This window comes from Canis lupus, chromosome 18 (genome assembly GCF_011100685.1).
Source record: "Canis lupus familiaris isolate Mischka breed German Shepherd chromosome 18, alternate assembly UU_Cfam_GSD_1.0, whole genome shotgun sequence".
Classification (NCBI taxonomy): Eukaryota; Metazoa; Chordata; class Mammalia; order Carnivora; family Canidae; genus Canis; species Canis lupus.
The window spans coordinates 49,856,349-49,875,282 of NC_049239.1; the positions used below are offsets into that span (position 1 = coordinate 49,856,349).

The following is an 18,934-nucleotide window of genomic DNA, read 5'->3' on the forward strand; positions in this document are numbered from 1 at the left end:
AAAATCAAGTTTACAGTCACACAGAAGAACTTACATCTTCTTCTTGCGATGGATGAACTATTTCCACAAGTCTCTGGATAATTTGCTCCTCATTTAACCACTGTAAAACACATTGTAGAGGTAATCATAGCAATGCGTGGCTCTTGTTCAAGCCCCAATGAAGATTAACATACTTGGAAATATCCATCACATTTTAAGTAGAATGTTACAGGTTTCTCTGGACTTTGAACACTACAGGAAATTAAAAGTCCCCCAAGGAAAATGCCAGTGAATATATTATTTAAACAGTAGCCAACAGTACAAACTATGCCCCAAATTACAATTCCCACTTAAAAAATTCTAACATCAGCTTCTTAGCCACAGGGTAATTCTCAGACACTAAGCACTAAAAAGGTCTATATTTTGTTTGAGGGTGTGTGTGTAATTTATAGATTTTCTATAAGACAGTATTCACCCTAAGACAGTTTCACAGGGGCTTTGGGTAGCTCAGTCAGTTAAGTGTCCTGATTTGGGCTCAGGTCATGATTTCAGGGTCAAGCTCCATGCTCAGAGGCAAATCTGCTGAAGATCCTCTCTCTCCCTCTCCCACTATCCCTCCCCTTACACACGCACGCTCTTGCTCTCTGTCAAATAAATCTTAAAAAAAAAAAAAAAAAGACAGTCAGAAAAATTGAGAAAAGCATGATTTAGTATCAAGCCTCTTAAAACATGGTAAGTTAAAACATGAACTTTCAGACTCCAAAACCAAAACAGCCACAGGAGACATGGGGGGCAGGGCACCACAGCCGGAGAGTTTATCTGCCCAGTCAGGAGTTAGTAAAGAGCTAGTATCCTGCCTAGGCAACCTCTTTCTCACCTACATGTGAAGTAGTGCTGTAAATGAAAATAGGAGAAGAATAAGGAAGAATAAATTAAATATCAGCTAGCAGAATGTTAGGCAGGACGGAAACACCATACTAAACAAGGCATTTACAACCAAGAAAGGACACAGAAACAAAAACAGCCCGAGAACAAAACCCAAAGGTTAAAGGGAAATTGGAGGAAGTAGGGAGGCACAGGGCTGGGGAGCAAGGAATCAAACACAATTTGCTAAGGGCAGAGCTGCCTGCTCCCGAAGGAGAAAGGTGCCCAAGGAAAATGCTAACAAAGCTGCTAGAGGGTAAAGCTACTAGAGGTCCAACTTTACATTTTAAGATCAATTTTTAAATGGGCACAGGAATCACCCTCCTGGGGATCTTGCGAAAATGCAGAGTAAGGCAGAGGTGACGCCTGGGGCCATCCTTTAGTAGCAAGGGAGGTGGTGGGGGGAGTTCCTGACCACCAAGAAAGAAGGAAAGAAGCTTTGTGAGCTAGGGAAGGATCAGCCCCACACCCCTACTGCCTGCAGAGCCACTAATAAGCACTCCCCCAGGGCGGGCACCCAAGTCAAAGTTTCTAACTACTCTTCCCCTAACCTAGGTCTGTATTAACTGCCTATCACCATATCCCTCCAGAAGTTCATCTATTCCTTTAGAAATTGCCCTAAAATTCAACCCAGAAGTGGCCAAAGGAATTCTAAGAAACTATATTTAATAATTTTCTCCCAGAGCAATCCAAATGTAAAGCTGACCCTCCCTCCCCCTTGCCCTCAACAATCTTTTCTGGAATCCTCAACATGTTGAGAAAAAATATCCACAAGAAGACATCTAAAAGGAACCAGCACCCCAATTTAGGGTTCCTTCCCACAGACAACTCCAAGACATTCACTAGATACCCTCAGTTGGTGTCCTCACAATGACCAGGTTCTCCAGACTCAGCTCTGACCCCTCCCCCTCACACAAACACGCATCCAGGCATGCCTGCTCACCTCAGCAGAACATGCCCTTTCCTGGAATACTACCTTACAGAACCTCCTACCTCTCTTCTCTGGTTCTTTGAATCTTTAATTAAAATTGGCATTTCCAACAGAACTTATTTCAAAGAAATGAGTAAATACTAGGGTTCAAGGCTGAGTTTTAAGGATGGAACGGATTGGGGAAGGTCCTGGAAGAAGGCAATGAAAAGAAGGAGAGTGGAGGAGACAGAAGACAAGAAGAAGGGGCAAAGATAAAAGCCTGTGAGAAATCTCATCTTCCAGTCACTCATACTCTCCCTGTTCCCACCCAAATTCCACCTAAGACAGCTCTTCAAGAGGCACACATTTCCTAAAATAACTCTCTACCAAAATTTTACAATGTGTGCTTTTGGAAATAACCTCCATTCTCCTTCCTATTCTATGATCCAAACAACCCACAAGAGGAAAGTTACCCTGAAGGCTGATTTCTTGGAAACACCTGCCCCCATCTCTGCAGCCATGACCCTGAAGTGTGATCACACTCCCAAGAGTGATGGCCCACAGTATCCTCAGATGAGATGCGTAACTCCCAATCTTCTGCTCTTACCACCAGACCAGCTCTAAACACATCCTCAACCCATTCTACCACCCCACTCCCACTGAAAATCAAACCAGTAAAGGGTAAAGGACCCTTCACAAAGAAACATCCCAGGCACCTCTGGATGTGCACATCTCAGAAACTAATCCTGCAAAGTCAGAATCTCTTTCTACCTAGGAACAACCTTCCTTCCCCGCTCCACCCTCCTCTCTGCCCCCGCCTTACCTCCTAGTTTCCCAGGCAACCTTCCTCTCCAATCCCGTGGAATCCCTCCCAGCACCCAGCAGCCCTGTGGGCTCCTGGGCCACTTCCCACCCCAGTGAAGGTGTCCTAATTCTACTCACATTCAGCACATCTTGCCTGGGCTGTGGAGGCTCGATGCATGTCAGGAGCCTGAGCAACAAATCCATGATGGCCGAAGTTCCTATGTGCTTTATTATAAGGTCTACAAAATCACGTTTCTTCTTTAAGAAATCCACAATCTAGAGGAGAACAAACCAAACCTGAAAGACACGTAACTGGGGAACTGTGAACTTTAGCATGTATTCCACCTCACCCCTCAAATTATTGGCTCTCAAATCCCACCACCACCTGAAGTTGAAGAATGGTAAATGCTGAATTAGTAATCACATATAAAATTGGAAAGTCCACTATAATTGTTATAGAATGCAAAAGCTCCTTTGGAAAAAAACCTCTCAAATTATCACACTCTTTCATATAAATACACCATAACAGAATATCTTATTTCTATTCACTCTCATTATTAATTTTCAAAAAATAAGGATAACTTAACAGCCCATAAAGAGCAAAGAATGTATCATAAAACAGTTTATGGATAAAGCAAGTTCATTAGACTTTGTACTAAAATGCAGGATAAATCTTCAAAATCCTAATTAGTCTCTCGCAAGTAAGAAAAAAAAATTCAAAGCATCAAGTATCACCTGCTATAGCAACATCACATTTGGGTTTTATGTCAGCAGTCCCTCTGACTAGATTAACAAGAGGAGGGGGAATGCAGAAGAGACAGGTGGCTACACAGAAGAGACAAGAGAAGCTACAACTACAATCAGGGTCTCTCTTCTGTACAAGAAGAAGAGAGAGAGTGTTCTGTCCTTTGCGTGCCTCCTGTCCATATGCACCAAGTGTCTCTTCAAAAGTCCTCAAAGCAACATGGCCAGTGTGGCAGCAGCTAAGTCTCACCAAAATCTCTCAGGAGGCCCTAACATGGGGCTGACCACTCAGCATTCTAGACGAGGAAAACAAGGCACAGATCAGTTAAGCATCTTGCTAGAGCCAAACGTGGCTGCCCTGAGGATTAAGCTTAGATTTGTATGCCACAAAAGCCACAATCCTGCCATTATCCCACATGAGGAAGGCTATGAGCCAGAGATGAACAAAAACTGCTTCATGCTCTCCAGTGCAAACGCGGGAGCAATGATCCTATGAGGATCCTCTGAACAGTAAGGTTAGATGTTACAAAATAAACCTCAAGAAGTTATATACAATTCATACACTCATAACTGAGTCACAGAGTTGTTTTAAAAGCACAATAGAGGAGAAAAGAAGAAAAAGGCAGACATAACCAAAATATTGCATGATTCAGTGGCAAAAGCACTAGCCCAGGAGCCCAAAGGCACCGAGTGCTGCCAGTACCGTGGACAGCACAGCAAGGATTAAAGGTGTCCTAGATCAAGGACAACACTGTGGAGATGCTAACCTCCCCTCCGCCCAACGCTGAAGGTATCCTGTAGCTGAACATCCTCCCTGTGAGCTAATGAATGACTGCATTGGCTAAGCCCCCGCCATCACCTGCAGTTGCATGCATCTTCACTAACATCATGAGACGAGAAATCTTCACTGGCAATCTTAATTCTCAAACGGAGAGAGGTGAAGAACGAGGGTGACTGAATTCTCTCATTTTCATTCCAAAAGTCCCAAGCCAAGAAGCACAAAGAACCATGGAACGACTGGGCCCCTTTCTCGGAATGTACTCGGCATATGCCATCACCTGTGCACATACGTCTGACCTGGAAGGCCAGCACAAGCACTGAGAGTCCCAGAAAGTTTCAAGTGTATTCTCACTTTATATAAAAGGTCTGGTGAACTCTTTGATGGGGTCTAAGGGATGATATCTCAGACACAGACGTAGAATGTAGAATGAACGGACTTGTGCCCCTCCTTGGAAACTTGTGGTGGTACCACCCTCTCTATATCTTGTCTAGATCATTAATGAGCAAAATATAGAATAATTTTTTTCTCTATTATAATTTGGTTTGGGACAGGAAGTCTTGGTGGCAGAAGTGGGATAGTAACCTTAGGCGCCAGTTTACCAACTACCTATCTTCTCCTTCTACTTATTTAAAACTTTCAGGATGTAATTTCAGGAAAAAAGTTTATTCCTCAGCCCAAACTTCTGTTTCCCCTCAACCCTAACAGCAAATAAAAAATAAAATTGCAGATGTAAAAATAAAGTAATAAAATAAATAAAATAAAATAAAATAAAATAAAATAAAATAAAATAAAATAAAATAAAATAAAATAAAATGTCTGGTGAGACCTGGGGCCCTGAACTTGGGCTCCCCTCGCATCGAATGAAGAGAAAAAAAGTATGATGAAGGTGGAAGGCCTGTGTCAGTAAAGGCTACAACCACCTGAAAGGACCAGTACCTTGTGTTGATGGGACGGCGTGCACTTTGCTAGAACACTCAGTGGGACTATTATTTCTCACCAGAAGGCGGAACAGGGAAAGACAGCCTGTATTACAGTAATCATGATTTGGGGATTACTATCTAAGAAAAAAGAACCTCAATTCCAATACATTTAGGAGGATAATCCTTCCTAATTAAGAACATGAAAGAACAATCTCGTCTTTCTAAAATAAAACATGCATCCACTTTGCCTTGGCAAAGGACAGACATACTATGCCTAAAATAGTTCTATCCCTCCACGTCTGCTGACAGCAAGGATGGGTCACGGACCCTGTTCTCCATGGGGAAGAAGCCAGGCCCAGCTGGTCTGACCAACTGCAGTTCTGGCATCACACCCTCGCTTGCCACGCTCTGGCAGGTCTGTTTGTACTGGAGCCTCGGAGGCTCTTGCTGCTCCTTGGGTGCCTATTTCCAGAAGTGGATCATAATCTTCTGGTAAGCATATCCTTCTTCACACCAGTATCCACTAGAGCAGTGACTCTCAAATTTTAGTATGCATCAGTCATCTAGAAGGCTTATTAAAAATTCCAAATCACTGGGCCCCACCCTCAGGGTGTCTGATTCATTAGGCGTGAGGTGGGGCTTACAAACTTGCATTTCGAACAAATTCTCAGGTGGTACTCATGCTGCTGGTCAAAAAACCATACTTTAAGAACCACTACATATGTAACAGGTCCTCGGAAAATCAATTTCCTAATTATATCTGAGTTGTTGAGGAACAAAACAGATGTGAGGGGTGGGGATGGGAGGGGGGGAAGGGGAGGAGCAGAGGGAGGGACAGTTCCTGCCACAACAGTAAAGGAGGATTTTCTGCCCAGCACTACTGGACAGAACAGCAGTCTAAACAGAGAAGTCCAGGGCACCTGGTGGGCTCAGTAGGTCAAATGTCTGATTTTAGCTCAGACATTATTATAATAATAATAAAAATAAACAAAGATGTCCAAGCTAAACACTTAAGTTCTTAAGTGGAATCAAAATAGAAAATAATCACCATATGTATAAACTAATCATCGAGATTACATTTATGGAAATGCTTTTTTATTTAAAGCTTCATCTGTGTTGTGGTCATTTGGGGGGAAAAAAATAAACTAACTGTCGCTTCACCAGAGTCACTATGGAACCTGGATGGAAGGCCCACTCAGAATACTGAAGCAACAAAATCACTGGGGGATCATTAGCCCTAATACTTACCTTCTGGAAAATGATATTTACCTGTTCTGGTTTTCTGCTGATAAGAATACTGAGCACCTTGCTGAAGAAACTGGCAAGTAGCGGGTTCAAGGGGGAGTCGTTTAGGAGGAAGCTATATAACCTCATGAGCAAGGACTCGTCTTCCCCCAACCTATCGTTCATCTGGGAGACATCAGAAGTGAGCAACTCACAAGATATATTTGGGTACCTAGAAGAACAGGACACTTGCATCATCATCTGTATTAACAGTTTCATTATAGAAAGTAAAACATAAATCTGAAAGGCTTCCTAAAATTTTGTGAAAAATAACAAAATCACCTCTGAATTAGGAAATTTTATTCCATTCTGTCCAACCTCTAAATTAAAGTGAAATTCTCTACTGCATCTATAAAGTTACTTCTAAAGCAAGTTTCAACAGGATACACTTTCCCCAACAAAGCTAGAGCACACCTAGGACTCAGGAAGCCTGGGAGGCCATGCTGCGGGACAGGGTGTGGGCCTTCTTGGACAGGACTGGCCAGATGAGGCAGGTAAGAGCCAGCAGCCTGCTCTGGCAGGAAAGTGGCAGAGCTGGTAGGACAACCATAGGGGACACTGGTTTCCAGGAAATTGCACTACACACAGTACAACACAGTACCTCCTTAACTACTTAAGACACATTCAGGTTTCAAGACCCATCAGCCACCTCTATTTTCACAGGAGTTGCAAATGTACTAGAAAGCTCTTTTGGGGGGCTCATCAAGTATTCAGTCTATATTACACCATAAGAGAATAAATATTCTAACATAGGGAACTGGAGAACAGGACATCAGCCTGAGTCACCCAAATGGGAAAGTTGTGTACAAAACACAAGCTCTCCTGCCAGCCTTCCCAGCCTTCCAAGGTCTTCCAGGGATTACCCAACTGATAGGTCTCACTGCTGTGGGTCACAGACCTCTTCCACAGACCCCACAGCCCTGGAAATACCTGCACCCCTATATCATGCTTGCCTCTGACCATCAGAGCTCTCTCTCTCTCTGAAAACCAGACAGCTGATCCATTTTCTCCACTCACTCCTTTTACCACAATCTCTCTTCCGTTTTTAACAGCAACAAAGGCAGACTCCAAGGCCGGTCCACATGACATTCTCTACCACCCCCAATTTCATTTATCTGCTCTTTTTTCCTCCTTGTCAAGCAGCCAGGATCCAGTACCAACTAGTCATCTGGAGTGGCAAGTCAAAGGTTGGCTGGACAGGAAGGTGACAAAACAGCCACAGATTGCTGTATGACAAGAGAGAGGCAAGGACTGTAGTCTGAAATAGAGACAACACCCTTTGAGGCACCCAAGATAAGCAAGGGCTGCCTGCTCTGAGGCCACTGGCTCAAGAGGCTACTGGCCACAGACCAGAAGGCCGTAGACCCTAAGAGGGTCTGGTGTGAGGCTGGAAGATGTAACAGTATGAGAATGTCCCCAAGTGAACCTTTGTAGGGAGGAAGAGAAAGGAAAAGAAAGACAACAGAACTGGCAGGTGTGTGGGCATGAAGATCATATTATCAAATAGCTGTCTTCTGTGGCTCAGTCAAATTAAAGTCTTTCCTCCTTACTTTATGAAATATGTGGGCTCAAAGATGCCATAATAGAAAGTTGTCATTATGCCAGGGCAGGATAATGCAGTGGTTGCAGGTGCGGCTTCTGGACTCACACTACCTAGATTCAGACTCTGTCCCTGCTATTTACAAGCTGCATGACCTTGGACAAGTTAACCTTCCTGGCCTCAGTTTTCAAGTCTGTAAAATTAAGAAAGTAACCTTTACCTCATGGAGAAGGATAACACAAAATACTGAGAAAAAGATGGCCTAGAATAAACAAAAGCTAGCTGTTTTTATTCCTCTGTATTTTCTAAGTTATAAAACTTCTGAAATACTGCTGTAGGGGGCTAGGGGGTGCACTGTCTCAAATGCCCCAATTTGAAACTGCTGGCAAGTAAAGCACAGGTAAAAGACAGTAGACCTCAAGTGAGGCTGCAAACCAAATGCATAGAGTGTTCTCCAAATTCTGACACACAAGGTCCAGAACAGAGCATGGGCATTTACAATATCTTTTTTATGAAATTTTCACCTATTTTCCCACAGTGACTGAGACATATGATCTAGCTAAAGAAGCACATGTAAAGGGTCTGGGCCCTATACGTAAGGTTCACAGTCCTGGTTCCAGACAGGCTGGGGCTCTTCTCTCTTTCCTAAACATTAAACTAGCTCTAAAACACCCAAAGACCCCCTCCATTTCTCCCCTCCCCCACTGTATGCTCTGACCTCAATTCCTCTGTAGTGAGAACACAGAAGCAAACAGAAGAGAACTGCACACCAACCTACATCTGGGCTCTTCCTCCTCCCTACCCACAGAGCTGACTCTGCTCCTAAAGCCACCCTCCACTTGCCCTTTTGATTGCATGGCCTCCCACCTACTCAGGCACAGTACATCCCTGGATGTCCCACTCCCTGTTCCTTCTTTTCCCTCGGTACTGCATGGCTCTCATCAGCATATAAATGTCCCACTATTTTTCCCACAGGGATAAAAACACCACCACACCTTTACTGATTCCCATCTGCCTACAGCACCCACTTTCTCTCTCTGCTCTTTTTCTGGGAGACTCTTGAAAGAGCTGTCTCTGCTTTGTCGCTAGTTCTCCTGAAAGACATTCCAGCCAGGCTTTCACCTTCAGCACTCCAGAAAACCTACACTGATGGAGCCACGTGCTCTGTGTTGCAAGCGCCAATGGTCATGTGTCCGGTCAATAGCAGGCCCTCGACCCACCTGTCCATCCCTCTGTCCTGAAGCCTGGCTTCCCTTAGCTTTCAGGGTGGCAGTCCCTCCTGGTTATTCTTCTCCCCTATCTCTCCTCCTCTGCAGTCCCTCTGTAGGAACCTTGACTCAACCAACAGCACCTTAGCTTTAGGATTTATTATATTACTTAGAGCCCTATTCTCAAAGTTCTTTTAGTTCAAATTTCTGCTATATTATTTGGAACTGAGAGATCTGTCATTATGATTAAAAAGATCAGTGCAAAATGACAAATGTTTAATACCCTGTATATGATCACTGACTTAGAACAGTGTGAGTTCAGTTCACATGTGTAACTAATAAAGTTATGAGGTTCACAAAATACAGCAATCACTCTATCACCCAGACTCTATAAACACTAGTCTAAATTTCCTGAGATGACCACAGGTCAATCTCAACCTTGAAAAGCTTTCAGATCCCATATGAAATACCCCTCTGCGTATCCAGCCAGGCATATCATGTATCTCTCGCACAGCTGGTGTCTCCATCTTGGCCAGAACTGTAGCACAGACCTCATCTGCCCAGCATAAGTCATGTTCCTTCACAATGGTGACATCCAGAAGACTGTGTGTCCAGGGAGGCACATCTGTTCCCTCAACTTCAAAGGTAGTACACACACACTCATTAAAAAAAACCACTGGCAAGGCAATACTACAAAAGCCATGACTACTTTTTGGTTAAATAAGCACCTTCCCTAAGGTGTGGTATGCCTATTCTTCCCAGTTAAAGAGGTATTAACTTCATTCAGCTGGTGAGAAAACTGACACCAGAAGGGCAAGTCCTTTGGCTCACATTCTCTAAGAGGGGGATACAACAACCCTCCAGGTGGGCTCAATGTAAAGCCCACAGCACATGGCTCCCACTAGGATGAGCCCCTTGACAAGTAGCACCCACGTGTGCTGGCTCACACGTGAAGGGAATTCCCAAACAGCAAAGTGTCTGTCTTCTGGGGGATGGGAGTACACTAGTATTCCTGCTGCCACATTTCTTTCCTCTTCTTTTTTAGGGGACTGATCTGCGTGGATGCTGTTGCTAATGCTAGATGTCCATCTTAATGGCCGCCAAAGAACATAACCTCACCTGCTTGAAAGTCCAAGCCACCAGCACTTGAAAGCATTAATAAGTATTATTTCTCTGACAGCAAAACTCTCCCCACAAAGAAAGAAAAAGATATTTGAAAAGAGGAACAGACTGGGGAAGGGGCAGGGGGATCTACTAAAAGTCTTAATTCTCCCTATTCCATTGTTTATTTAATGCATAATCAATGACTTTTTGTTCCTAAATCTGTCCTATTTTCTGGGGAGGAGGGAAAGTATCAAATATTTCAATTAGAGTTGGAGACAGAAAGAGAGTTCACTGAAACTTCAATACTTTCAATGCACATGGAGTGCTCACTAAGAGTTTCCAGACATGTGTAGTCCGAGTGTTGAAAGAGACAGTGATAAAGGGCCCCATCCACTACTGTTCTACTGTGAGCAAACTGGCAAGGAGGACATAAACCTGCTACAGTCATCCGAGGCACTAGCTACTTAAATTCAGCTCTGCTGATGTTCATCAAGATCCATTCCCTTATCATAAGCTAACAAGTCAGAATTTCTTGTATCAGCCATAGTCTTCATAGCCCAAGCTCTGGCTTAGATTTGGCATGTGATCTGGGACAGTCACATAATTTCTATCTTCCTATTTGCAAAGAAGAGAAAATACTTACTTGAAGCGTCTTACTATTTTCAGAAACTTCCATCACTGTTCACAAAGCACTTTGCCCTTCCACAAAGCCTTCTGACTGCAATTTAGAACACTCATTTTAAAAAACCATGTGATTCACTGGACATGGTTCTAGAATGGATTACATGCTCCACTCAGTCTGTCACTTTTGACCATTTTAACACTCTAAATGGTCTACAACAGCCCTGGGGAATTGCTGGATAACAAGAGTAATATTCTACCCCCACTTCACTTCAGTCCCACCCTAAAGAAAAGATTGAATTTTCTTACTTGTATCTGATCTTTTCATCCATGTCTTGAGGTGGTTCTTCTATAATGAATGAGACTAAATCTTCGAGACATTCTGCTTTTAACAGAAACTCTATAAGTTTGCGGTTCTGAGCTTTACATTCCTGTAAAACATCTTCCTCATCCATTAACTCCTTCAGTGTTACATCTTCTCTTTCTAGAAGTGTGTCTATGTGGGATGATGAATGAAGATCAAATTTCCAAAACATGCTGGTCTAAACAAAATGCAGAGAGTATTTCAAATAAAATTTCAACTTCACATATTAATTTTTCAAATTTCAGTTGAATTTTACAGTCTATAATGCCAACTTGAGTCACATAAGTAAAATGTGTCATATTGAACATATTTAAAACACTTTGTAAAGGAGTAAAATCAACAGGACTTTTCCTTCTCAGAAAATAGTTTTATTAACAAAAATTTTTGACTTAAAAATGATGAAAGAATGCTTAAACTTGGGATGATTTTAACCTACGAAATTAACCCATCCACACTTTGTTGAGAATTTAACCCTGGGAGGGGTGCTTGGATGGCTCAGTCAGGTAAGTGTCTGACTCTTGATCTCAGCTCAGGTCTTGATCTCACGGCCATGAATTCGAGCCCCAATACTTTAAAAAAAAAAAAGAATTTAACGCTGGGAAAGGAAGAAAGTAAACCCTTTCTTACATTTGAAGAACACATGCTTACACAGAAGTAATATATTCAAGCAACAAACAACAAGTACTGTGATCTAAGTACATAGTATTCTTCAGAATACCAAAGAATTAAATAAATCATCATCACAAACCAGTTACCTTCAACCACTGAGAACACTTTCACAGCTGAAAAGTCTAAAGGTCATAAAATGATAAAATCTGTCCCATTCTTAATAAAGAAACTAAACAAATGGAACATAATTCTTGAGAAATGAGGGAAACCAACATCCTTAGCTATCAGGAAAACCACTGGACATGAACAGGACCACGTGCATACTCTTCCTTCCTCTTCCTCCCACCCTTCCTCAATAGTGAGAACACAAAGTTTGTTTTCTTCAAGTTAAAGAGTTACAGAAAGTCCTTACTGGTTACAACTGGAATTAGGAAGCACAGGAGTCACTATGTAATCTACAGCAGCCACAAGACACTTTCAAACGCTACTTTTGAGCAACACATGAAAAGCTGACAGCATGTAACTGAAGTCCTGATCAGGGATGGGACTAGCCACACAAGTCATTATCTGTCCACCATGCTCACTGCAGAATTTCTGACCCAGGCTTTGGTAACACACATACATACTTCAAGTAACCCCCAAATCTACAGATCAACTGCAGCTTTACTATTCACTCAGTGTAGTGGCTCCTGTTACCATTATCACCAAATACATGTTAATATCCACCTGTGCTCAAGTAAAATCCTTTGCTGGAAGAGCCTAGGTAGAAGAAAGGAAGCTGCAAAGCTCATAACCTATGTAGAGCACACACACACTTTGAGAAGTATTTGTTTAAATCATCCGTATTAGGAGATCAAGTAGGAATATAATCCTGATTTAGCATTTTCATTAACATTTGTTCAAAATAATATTTTAAAAATTAGACATCATGGAGGGCAAATTTTATTTATACAGCCAGTCATACTGATTGATCCAGGAATAGAAGACTACATGCCACAGCAGGTCACGTAAGGACGTGTAGAAGTATATATGACTTCACTATTAAGTATACAATCACAGAGTTTAAAATATAGGCAAAGTTTTAAGGAATCTAAAAAAAGAGGAAAAAAAGGACTCCTTAAGGGAACAAGTTTTAGGTAAGATTATGAAATATGGTGTTATAAAAGTTGTCTCTGCTTCAAAAAAAAAAAAAAAAGATCTTTAAATGTTTCAAAAGACACATATGGCAATATGCTTCCATCAGGAAGCAACAGGAAGCCACAGTTAGGGATGAGAAGGTACTCTGACAGTTCACCTAAACCAGACTGACAATGCCTCCCTCCAGAGGAACCTGCATGTGGACACACTGCCCACAAAGCTCAGTAGATGACACAAGTGTGAGGCACAGCCATCTCTTTTCTTAATGATTAGGCCACTAACTATGTACATAACATGCTAAAAAAGCAATGTCACAATTCCCAGCATGGTCAGCAACCACCCACATGCCAGGCCTCTCGCCTTCAAGACCAGGAACAGGCAGAGTGCTCACTGGCACTGTAACACTTGTGGTAGTGAAGGACTGAAATGTATGCTTCAAACAGAGGAGCAATCTACTTCTACTTCTAAGGGAAGAAGGACAAAGGTGATATATCCCTAACAAGAAAGGAACTTCAGGGAAAAGGATGGCGGAAATAAATAAAACCATAAATGCTTTTTTTGGTTTTCAGATTGGGGAAGATGGGAAACAAACAAAAGAGACGTTATTATGCCATTTTATCCTCATAAAACTGACGACAAGGGAAAAAAAAAAGACACAAGGATAGCAAGAGCTAATTCCAAAGGAGGAAAAAAAGCAGCTTTCCAAAGTAACGCTGTCAGCACAGACTACAACACTTCTGGCGGAGCAACGTGGCTCATTTATCTGGGAGTTTAAACTGCAAATCCTAAAAACAGCACACTCTACCCCTCTGCCTCCTCCTTGCTACTGAAGTGTATGAGGACGCAAACAGCTGTGTTCACACACAGACACAAGACACAGCACACGAGTCACAGGCCGTATTTGGACTCTAGGCACATACTAATCCACAGTCTTTAAGAGTAGATAGATACAGGCACCTAAGACAGATGCTGGAGCTCCAGGTCAGCTTAAGGAACAAAGCACCTGAAAGAACTGCCAAACCCTCACCATCCATGTCAGTACACCTTGCCTTCAAAGTCAACCATGGAAATTTTGATCCTGAGATGTCTACAAATGGACAGAAGAGTTCATTTTACTTATTTTATTTTATTTTATTTTATTTTTTTTTTTTAAAGATTTTATTTATTTATTCTTGAGAGAGAGAAGGAGAGACAGAGCCAGAGACACAGGCAGAGGGAGAAGCAGGCTCCATGCACCGGGAGCCAGACGTGGGATTCGATCCCGGGTCTCCAGGATCGCGCCCTGGGCCAAAGGCAGGCGCCAAACCGCTGCGCCACCCAGGGATCCCCATTTTACTTATTTTAAATACTTTAGCAAAGTCACTGACTGAAAAGCTACCAGGTGTATTCAAATACTTTCCCACGCTCCACTGACATCAGGTCAGACTGTGCTTATTTTGGTCTGTAAATCAAATTTCTGATAATCTAATAGAACAGTCTCTCCACCTGAATTCAGAATACTGGACACAGTTAATAATTCAGCCCAAAGTATTTTTTTTTTAATTAGGTCTCTAAATGAGTAGTATGCTTTTTTTTAAGGGCGCCTGGATGGCAGAGTTGGTTACATGTCTGACTCTTGGTTTCAGCTCAGGTCATGATCTCAGGGTTTTGAGATCCAGCTGGGGGTTGGGCTCCGTGCTCAGAGCCAGTAGGCTTGTCCCTCTCCCTTCCCCTCTGCACCCTCCCCTGCACCCACGCTCGAAAATAAGTAAATAAATCTTTAATAAATAAATAAAGTGGTATGCCATTTTCAGGCACCTGGGCGGCTCTGAGCACCTGAGTGACTGCCTTGACTTCAGCTCAGGTCATGATCTCAGGGTCCTGGGATGGAGCCCTGCTTCTGACATCGGGCTTCGTGCTCTGCTGGAAGTCTGCTGCTCTCTCTTTCCCTCTACCCCGTCCACCCTGCTCATACCCTCTTCAAAATAAATCAATCTTTAAGAAATAAAATACTATACCTTTTTTATTTTTTGTAATCCCATATAGAAAGGCAAAAATATAATGAAAAATACTAAGAAATCAATTACAAAAAAGCAAAGCTGATTATCAAGACCTTGCAACTGGCTAGTTATAAACAAGATATACACTCACATCCGTCAAGCGGAAACTATAAATGTCCACAAATAGAAAGTCCATACTCCTCAATTATGGGTCAGAATATAATCACATCGACGTACTGCAAGCAAAAACTGACTCTCCAAATTTCAACCTTATAAAGGTAACTCATTAAATACTGGATTTAGGGACGCCTGGGTGGCTCAGTGGTTGAGCGTCTGCCTTTGACTCAGGTCATGATCCCGGGGTCCTGGGATGGATTCCCCCACATCAGGCTTCCCATAGGCAGCCTGATTCTCCTTCAGCCTGTGTCTCTGCCTTTCTCTCTCTTTGTCTCTCATGAATAAATAAATAAAATAAAATAAAACATAAATAAATACATACATACATACTGGATTTATAAGAAGACAGGTAATTAGCCATGATGAAATAAGAGCAGGAGTTGGCCAACTGCAGCCCACAGACCAAATCCAGCCCACAGCCGGCATGCTAAGAACGGTTTAGATATTTTTAAAGTGTTGTTTTAGGAAAAGAGAAGAATGTGCAGCAGAGACCAAAAGTGGCCCACAGAGCCTGAAATATTTACTACCTGGTCTTTTACAGAAGAAGTTTAGCATCCCTTGCTCAGGAGGAAATCAGGTTCTCACTAATGTTAATTTTCTTTCCTTTCTGCTATCTCTGAGCCTACATGGGCATCCACCCTGGGTCTTTGCAGGCCATCTGGCAAAGTGCAGTCACATGGTGCTGGGCCAGATACCTAGAGACCCACTCTCCTTTCCCCAGGCGCTTACCCAGACCACATTCCCAATTTCTTGGGAAGGTAGGTATTAACACATGACAATGTCTTCCCCAGTGTGCCATGAACCATAAAAACCTCCATGCCTTCTCCTCTGCATCTGGCTGGATGCCCAAGATAAAAAAGGTTCTAAGGGATGGCAAAGCCAAAAGATGGAAGGTGCCTCTACATCCCCAAATCACCACCTGGGAGAAAGCCTCCAGCAGGCTGTGCTGTGGTGAGCCATCACACACCTGGTCTGTGTGTTCTAGTAGTGTATCCTACCTGACCAGCCAGCTTCTCAAAACCCCAAGCCTATGACTTCTTATTTTATTATACTTATTTAAGCACGAGAACAGGAATTTTTTAGCAACTCTTTTAAAATGCCTAGGTCCTTTCATTTTCCACCATCCTGAATTAGATTAGCATTTTTAAAATCAGAACACTTTGAAATATGCATTTCTACAGTGCACTTTCTTTAAACTTGGTATGTTATAAACTTAAAAATAAAATAAAGCCACAGTAGACTCCTTAAGCAAACATTATGTATTTTATCTTTTGGCCAAACAGCAAATCAACTGGAAATGAATGGCCCCAGTAAGTTAGTTACCCTAGCTTCTATTTGTGCCCTTTGAAGTAGAAATAAGCTAGGTATGAACTAACGGTTACAAAGTTCAACCAAAGCCCTGAGGTAAAATAGAGACCTTGCAAAAATACAACTACGATACCCAGAAAAGCTGAAAGGAGCCAGCACTTCAACAGCTAGTTTTTAGTTTAACATAAATACACTTTAAAATTCATATCCTAGCTATACCTGAATAGGATTTAGGGAGAAAAGGGAATACAATTTCTTACAGTAAACCAAATCATGGGCTTTTCTATTAACAAGAGGGAAACAGTAACTAAAACTAGAGAACCTGCCAGTTTCCTTCAAAATCCTAGAGTCGTTTTGTTTCTTTAGGATTTTATTTTATTTTATTTTTTTAAGATTTTTACTTATCTGAAAGAGAGAGAGAGAGAGATTGAGCATGGTGGGGAGGAGCAGAAGAAGAGGGAGAGAGAGTCTAAAGCAGACTCCGCAGTGAGCATGGAGCTCAACATGGGCTTGATCTCACAACCCTGATATCATGATTTGAGCCTAAACCAAGACTCAGATGCCCAACTGAATGCGCCATCCACGTGTCCCTTTAGAGTTGTTTTATAAATTGGATTAAGTAGCTTGAAAGCAGGGTTTTCTCTAAAACAGCTGAGGGTCAGGTAGGCGAGTCATTGGGGAGTGACCCATCAGCTTGCCACAGATGGCCTCAACTGTGCTCTGTATTCCCCAGAACTAAAGACACAGGTAAAATTACCATCTTACATTCACAAAACAGGACCAAAGGATCCATAAACCTATGCAGCTCACATCAACCACTTTAATTAAAGGTCCTCTAAGATTATTGAAATATATTCCTTCTTGGAAGCAAATTCTGAGCCATGCTACCTTTATTTCAAAGCAATTAAGCAGTGACACTTTATTTCTGGAAGAAAAGGTATACCCTGTCTATGACAATAGGAACTGTGTTAAGCTATCTATAAGAGGTATGACAAGAATATCAGACCCTCCGTAGAATTTTCCAGGGCGCTGCCAGGAGAATATATTCAATAGGGGCCCAATGGTGGCATATGTAAACCACTTACAATCACTTGCCTTCACCAAATAAACAGCATTTCCCTCCCAGGCTTGCGAGGACTGTTAAGCATCTAAGATGACCTGGCTTCCCATGCTGGTTCCACTACTGGCTGGTCCCAAAGCCTTGGGAAAGCAACCATACCTCTCTAAATCTCAGTATCCTCACACAGCAAACTGGTTGTGAAGAGTCACTGAGAAAGGCCTGGTATGGGAGCTGGAACACACATGCACTTCGACCACTGGAAGTTCCATGTGCAATAAGCATGCCCCCCACAGAAGTGTGTGAGGTGTTTAAACCAGTGCTTCCCAAATTTTCATGAGCACAGGAAACACCTAAGGGTCTTATTAAAACACAGTCTCAGATTCAGATTCAGTAAACCAGGGATTGTGCATCTCTATTAAGTTCCCAGATGCTGCTGTTACTGCTGCCCTGGGTTTAAACTATTGCTGATCATTTGCAACAAATTGCAATACACACATTCAAAATGCTTACATAACCATGAGAAAAAGAAAAAGGCATATGATGCAAACAGGTGACTATGTTATTTATTTCAGAAACTCCCTGTGGACAGGCTGATATTAGTAGGGTTTTTTCAATATAACAGATGTAAAACATAACACACTGTATCACTTTCTAACAGGAGCCCAGAAAAAATGAGACAAACATGGTGAAAGATAAACTAGTAGCACTCTGAAGGGAGAAACTGCTGATTGTCCTCCCTACAAATGATAGAAGTAAACTGAGGGAATGACAAAGAGTGTTAACTTAAAACTCAAAATCTCCTATTTCCCATGAACTGTGCTTAACCGTTCTACCTAAGCAGGAGAAGCTGCCATAAAACCCCCACCATACACTACTATGAACTGTTGGCTAGGCCCAGGGCAAAACATTCAAAAAAAGATTCCAAATTTATTTAGAATTTCTGAGCTTATGAAAAACAGCTGGGCACGAAAGCAAACACTTCTGGGCGTGGGGCCCTGAGACCACATTGGTGGCACATGCATGAAGACAGCCTGTCCACACCATTTTATCACTGGCCCCACTGGAATTGCCAAGATCTCATGTCCTAAGTAAATATTTGCTAACGTCTTCCAGTTTGACTTCAATATACAGAGTACAAGCGACAAAGAGAAAAGGAGCAGCTGCTTATGTCCAAGACAACACAAAGGAAAAGACTTAACTCTATAAACTAAATGTTTTAAATTTTTAATATTTTTTTCTATTTTATTTGTACTATGAAGGGAGTATTTGTAACAGATTTTTCATGATCTCAACAAAGACATACAAGCACATACTGTCAAAGTTCAAACCCCCATGCACCTCAGGGGGTGCATTCCTCCCAGGCCCCTGGCTCTGCCTACTGGCTAACATGACCCCCGTCTAACAAACTATCTAGCGAGAGCCATAATGTGAGACATGTGTAAGTTTAAATTTTCTAGCAGCCACATCAAAAAAGTAAAAGA

The 18,934-nt window shown here is 42.2% G+C and overlaps 1 protein-coding gene across 22 annotated transcripts in view; it reads right to left on the reverse strand.

Annotated features, from left to right (window-relative positions):
- PPP6R3 (protein phosphatase 6 regulatory subunit 3) overlaps positions 1–18,934 on the reverse strand; it is a 144,962-nt gene that overhangs the window by 66,004 nt on the left and 60,024 nt on the right. For 19 of the 22 annotated variants that reach the window (XR_005373583.1, XR_005373581.1, XR_005373580.1 and 16 more), the window contains 4 exons: positions 11,129–11,361; positions 6,332–6,518; positions 2,756–2,893; positions 35–100 (listed from right to left, as the gene is read on the reverse strand). Coding sequence is in view for 10 of the 22 variants with exons in the window: in XM_038563695.1 (XP_038419623.1) it covers positions 35–100; positions 2,756–2,893; positions 6,332–6,518; positions 11,129–11,355 (618 nt within the window). In the remaining 12 variants the exon portion in view is untranslated. Of the gene's footprint in view, positions 1–34; positions 101–2,755; positions 2,894–6,331; positions 6,519–11,128; positions 11,362–18,934 lie in introns of those variants that run through there. The other 3 variants (XM_038563686.1, XM_038563693.1, XR_005373582.1) reach the window with 2 other exon arrangements.